A 5,818-nucleotide genomic window follows, 5' to 3' on the forward strand; every position below is an offset into this window, starting at 1 on the left:
TGCTATATCAGTTAATAATGTAAATTTTCTTCATAGGGTTTTCAGTGAGGCTTTCAGCAAGATGAATGTGAGCAAGCCTGTCTTTTTTCTCTGCACTTTAGCATAATACCATCTGCCTGCAAATTCAGGATGTGAACACTGCAACACAACATTTAAAAGGGCTAGATACGGGTTTTAATCAAGGGAGAATCTAAATTCAGCGCAATCTCTCCCAGGCATCAGAGAAGTGCTGCTCCCTGTTGCTGATGAAGGAATGGCAGAATGGATACAACCATTTGAGAGGCAGCAAGTTTACTAGTCCTCTGTGAGCCTTCTTCCACTCTGCTCTGCATGGTGCCCACCGTCAGCCCCCCTTGGCTGTGTCCCCACAGGTTGTCTGCCACAGCCCTGAGGATGCTTACTGCATAGGGGAATTTTCAGAAGTGCCTCTAGGAGTGGGAATTGAAGTGTAGGAAGAGGGTTGAGAGTGGATTTTTTTTTTTTTATGAGGGGTGCTGGAAAGAGGGGGAGAAGATCTGTGATGGTTAGTATGTATACATACCTCTAAGGGGCTGGGGTTTGTTCCTGGAGTCTGTGGGGTCTCATCTAATGCAATTACAGGTCACAGGGTGGTTGCAAGCAAAGGCAAAAAGTAACCCTGTGGGATGAGGTCCCTGGAAGGCGGTTTTGCAGATGGGGAGGAGGGTGTGTATGTTCAAACACGGGCAGAAACAGCAGGCTGAATGAAAAAAAGCACAGAGGTGAGGGAGCAGGCACAGGTGCTGGCAAGTCATGTGTTTTATGTAGTGCTACTGGTTATATTCGTACACAAATGAAAGCACAGTTTGAGTGTCTGTGGATGCCCGTGGCTGGCCCTGTGAAAGCCATACTCACTGAGCAGACTGCAGAGGTGTTTGTTCTGATAGATAGGTGCTATGGTTCCTGGGGTGCAAATTATTAATTTTGACTGGCATGGCTTCCGGGAGGTCTATATGAACTTGTCTAAGGACATTTCATCTTGAAATAAATGATTATTCCTGAGGCAAGGTTTGGAGGGAGAATACCTCCCATTACAGGAGCTGACAGAGCTGGAAAAATGGAATAATTGTCCAGTGTGCAAGTCCTTGCTTCGGTTATGAATCCCTGACACGCATTGATAACAGATCAGCTGTTGTTTGGGTGCCCAGCTGTGGTGGGTTGACCCAATACACCAGGTATGTCTGTATTTATTGCAGAGTTTGCTAGTCCCAAAGGGTATTATATTACATTTTGCAGGTTTAATAAATCATTCCATTAAATAACTAAATCAAAGGGCTATTATTTTCAAAGGGCTGCTGTAGAAAATTTGTTTGTAATTTTGCTTCTAGGAATCACTTGTGTGAGTAAAATGGTCCTTTACTTCATCAGCACAGTGGCAAAACAGGTTAGCAGTGATTCTGTGCTCAGTTCTCAGAGGTAAATTACAGAACATGACCATGTTATGGACAGATCATCACTAACCATTTCATATAATTATGTTTTTCTATTTAGCACTGTTTTTAATATCTTTGAGCATATTGCATACACCGAGGTAATGTTTTAAATTAAGTGAAAACCCACTAATCCCAGTGAATCTAGGTAAATTATTTGATGGAGCTATGAGTACTACCACAAGGTTTCAGTAAAAATGTCACTGCAGTAATGTAACTGGAAGGCAAAATGTTTTTTTACATAATGTTTTCTATACTCAATTTTGTTAGAAATCCAGAAACTCCACGAGTGGAGTGGTATATATACATCTAGGTTTTAATCATACAGTATTTGTATACTATTCAGTACATTCCCCTGTAGATGTTGAATACAGTAGCTGAGTTCATGGTTTGAATATAGAAACCAAGATCCTAGCATTGATTGTGTCACTGAACTGAAATTGAAGTCATTGTGTAAAGCTGCTTCAATTCCTTTTCTCTAATAAAATGTGCTTGTACTGAAATGCACCAGCCTTGGATGTGGGTTTGAGAAGGCACCGAAGGAAAAGTATGGTCCCGGTTTGCAAATGCTAACCTGAAGGTAGCCTGGTCGAAATGTCGTCTGCTGGCTTTGGAAGCACCCTCGGGAGCTGCACCAATTCCGGGGGGGTGGGGGTAGCAGGGGGAAGAGCAAAGTGAAAAAAAAAAAAAAAGCCCAATCCCTCCCTTTGTTCTTTGCGCTGGGGGGGGGGGGGGGGGGGCGGCACACGCCAAGAGGCGCTAGGAATCCCCGGGGCTTTCGATTACGATTTTCATTGTAGGTGAGTGGGGGTTTACAGCCGGAGCCCTCCCTGCGCGCAATCCCTTCAGCGAGTAACCCACGTTTGGGGGCCGCACCGTAATCCCCTGCGGCGGCGGGGGCTGGGGAGCGGGCGGTGTCCTGCCCCCCCCTACCCGGTCACGGGTGCCCCCGGCTTCCCCCCTCTCAGGAGCTTGTCCCCGAGCGGCCCCCGCCGCGAAGCCCCCCCTGCCCGGCGCGGCTGGCCGGCGGCACCTGCGGGCATTCGCCGGGGGCGGCCGCGCTCCCCGCGGGTGAGACGCGCTTCCCGGAGCGTGTCCGTGCCGCGGGGCCGAGCGCCCTTGCGGGGCGGGGCGGAGGAGGGATGGGGTATCCCGGTGCCTCGGGGGGAGGCTGCTGCTGCCTGCACGGGGGCGCGGAGGAGAAGGGATCTTCTTTGACGTCAAGCGACCATAATAAAATGATCGCTCGTTCATATCCGGGTCCCCGCGCGGCTCCCCCAGGCCGCGCTCCGCCGCGCGCCGCCGCGCAGTGAGGCGGGGGCGGGCAGGGCAGGGTAGGGCGGCCGCCCGCCCGCCCGCCCGGAGGTGGCCGGCGGCGGCGGCGGCGGCGGCAGCGGCGGCGGCGAGCGCAGCATGCCCGCCGCCTTAGACGCGCCTGCCTCCTGCCGCCGCTGCCCATGGAGATCGCGCTGGTGACTCTAGAGAACGGCGGCGCCACGGCCATCGCGGGCGGCGAGGATGCCGTGGGCAGCGGCGGCGGCGGCGGCAGCGCCCGGTCTCGGCGGCGGGGCGACTTGCTCCACATCGCCGGCTCCGCCGCCGCCACGCCGCGGCTGAGCGACGGCAAGGAGGGCGCCCCGCCGCCGCTGCCGCCGCCGCCGCCAGCGGACGAGGAGTGGGAGCGGCCCCCACCGCCTCCCCGGAGAGGCGGCGGGAGGCGCCGCAGCGGCAGCGAGGGCAGCCCCAACGTCCAGGCGGCGGCCCGCGGGGCTCCCCCGCCGCCCCAACCGCCGCCCCAACCGCCGCCGCGCGCCCCGCGCCCCGGCGCGGCGGTGGACATGGGCCCTCCGGAGGAAGGGGGGCACCGCCGGGGCATGGCCATGGCGGCGGCGGGCGAGGAGGAGGAGGAGGCGGCGGCGGCGGCGAACCGGGGCGCCATGCACCACCAGCGGGTGCTGATCAACATCTCCGGGCTGCGCTTCGAGACCCAGCTGGGCACCCTCAACCAGTTCCCCGAGACGCTGCTGGGGGACCCAGACAAGCGCATGCGCTACTTCGACCCGCTCCGCAACGAGTACTTCTTTGACCGGAACCGGCCCAGCTTCGATGGGATCCTCTACTTCTACCAGTCTGGGGGCAAGCTCCGCCGGCCCGTCAACGTCTCCATCGATGTCTTTGCCGACGAGATCCGCTTCTACCAGCTGGGTGAGGAGGCCATGGAGCGCTTCCGGGAGGACGAGGGCTTCATCAAAGAGGAGGAGAAGCCCCTGCCGCGCAATGAGTTCCAGCGTCAGGTCTGGCTCATCTTTGAGTATCCTGAGAGCTCCAGCTCGGCCCGGGCTATCGCAATTGTCTCTGTGCTGGTCATACTCATCTCCATCATCACCTTCTGCCTGGAGACCCTGCCAGAATTCAGGGATGAGAGGGAGATGCCCGTACCCTTGCCCCCACAAAGTGGAGGTTTGAATGGCACAACTGGGGACTTGCCACCCATGCAACCACCCAGTAGCCTCTCTGACCCCTTCTTCATCATTGAGACCACTTGCGTGATCTGGTTCACGTTTGAGCTCCTCGTCCGCTTCTTTGCCTGCCCCAGCAAGCCTGAGTTCTCCCGCAACATCATGAACATTATCGACATCGTGGCCATCATCCCCTACTTCATCACCCTGGGCACCGAGTTGGCCCATGAGCAGCAGCAGCCTGGGACTGGCAGTAGTAATGGGGGTGGGGGCCAGCAGCAAGCCATGTCCTTGGCCATCCTCAGAGTCATCCGCCTGGTCAGAGTCTTCAGGATCTTCAAGCTCTCCAGGCACTCGAAGGGGCTGCAGATCTTGGGACAGACTTTGAAAGCCAGCATGAGGGAGCTTGGCCTCCTCATCTTCTTCCTCTTTATTGGGGTGATCCTCTTTTCCAGTGCTGTCTACTTTGCTGAGGCTGATGACCCCGAGTCTCATTTTTCCAGCATCCCTGATGCTTTCTGGTGGGCAGTGGTAACCATGACCACTGTGGGCTATGGGGATATGCGACCTGTTACCGTGGGGGGCAAGATTGTGGGTTCCTTGTGCGCCATCGCGGGTGTGCTCACCATCGCTCTGCCTGTCCCTGTCATTGTATCCAACTTCAACTACTTCTACCACCGAGAGACTGATCACGAAGAGCAAGCTATCCTCAAAGATGAGCAGAGTAGTGCTCAGGGCAGCACAACGGGGGAAGATGCAAAGAGAAGATCCAGTAAAAACTCTCTGAACAAATCTGTTGTGCACTTGGAAAACAGTGAGGGGTTCAACAATGGCACCAGCTCCTTAGAGAAAACCAATATCAAAGCAAAAAGTAACGTAGATCTCAGAAAATCGCTCTATGCTCTCTGTCTGGACACCAATAGGGAAACAGACCTGTAAGAAGAGGAGAGTTAGAGTTCAGAGGTGCAGAAGGATTTGCTGGTGTCAGAAACTATAGTTACTCTTTTGGTACCAATTAGTTTTTTAAATCAGGCTGTATTTTATAAATTGATCACTGTTCTGGGTAGTCCTCCAGGAATACATGTTTTTATGTTCTTTTTCCATGACACAAAGGGTCACCTATTTTTAAAATAGACTAAGAATAAGCTACGCTCCATGATGCAGGAGCTGGTAAATTATGACAGTGCAGAACCTAATTTGTAGAAACTTATTTTAGCAAATGGTCGTTGGTTTTAAATGGGTCATTTGTAACCAATTCAGTTGCTCCAAGTTTAGTATTAAAGAGCTGGGGGATGTGTGTGTGGAGAATGAATGCATTGGGGGGGGGGGGGGGGAGGGAGGTTGAGGGGTTTTGTACTGTAGTTTCAAACTGAAATTATTCCAATATATTTTATATCTGTATAACTGTATTTATGGTTGAAAGGGGATTTTTTATTCCTGTGAAACACGATGTTAAAGCACTAGGAACATTAGCAGATCAGCACTTTCAGAGTTTTCCACTTGTGATCAGTACAGATCTGGTTATGTAGTATGTGAAGTGAATTTGGTGCTTTTAACCCTATAGCAGAAAACTTTTATTGTCATTGATATGTTAGTTTCTTGTGAGCCTTAAATTATTAAATATTGTAGATATACTTCTTTATAAATAATTTTATTAATTACCTTACTGTTTCAGAATTTCTAAATAATTCAGTCCTCTGCTTACTGTCCCCAGTCAAAACAATGTATGTGCAGCTCTTTTTTTTTTGTCTTTTTACAGTTTTATACCTTCATTATATTTTTGAGACCAAAAGGAAAAAAATACTGTCTGCTGTTACTGGTTTCGATCCAAGTGCACAACAGATCAAAAATATGAGGGAGTGGATAGATGTAACAAGAAAGCAGAATGAGTGCAATGTCTGCAAAACTATT

At 51.9% G+C, this 5,818-nt stretch overlaps 1 protein-coding gene across 1 annotated transcript; it reads left to right on the plus strand.

Moving 5' to 3' along the window:
• The first annotated feature begins 2,905 nt into the window (after positions 1-2,905).
• LOC104347237 (potassium voltage-gated channel subfamily A member 1) lies at positions 2,906-4,846 on the plus strand. Its single transcript, XM_009952209.2, has one exon. It carries the CDS (start codon positions 2,906-2,908, stop codon positions 4,844-4,846), a length of 1,941 nt encoding a protein of 646 aa, XP_009950511.2.
• Positions 4,847-5,818: the final 972 nt, after the last annotated feature.

This window comes from Leptosomus discolor, chromosome 1, assembly GCF_034619465.1.
Source record: "Leptosomus discolor isolate bLepDis1 chromosome 1, bLepDis1.hap2, whole genome shotgun sequence".
NCBI classification, from domain to species: domain Eukaryota; kingdom Metazoa; phylum Chordata; class Aves; order Leptosomiformes; family Leptosomidae; genus Leptosomus; species Leptosomus discolor.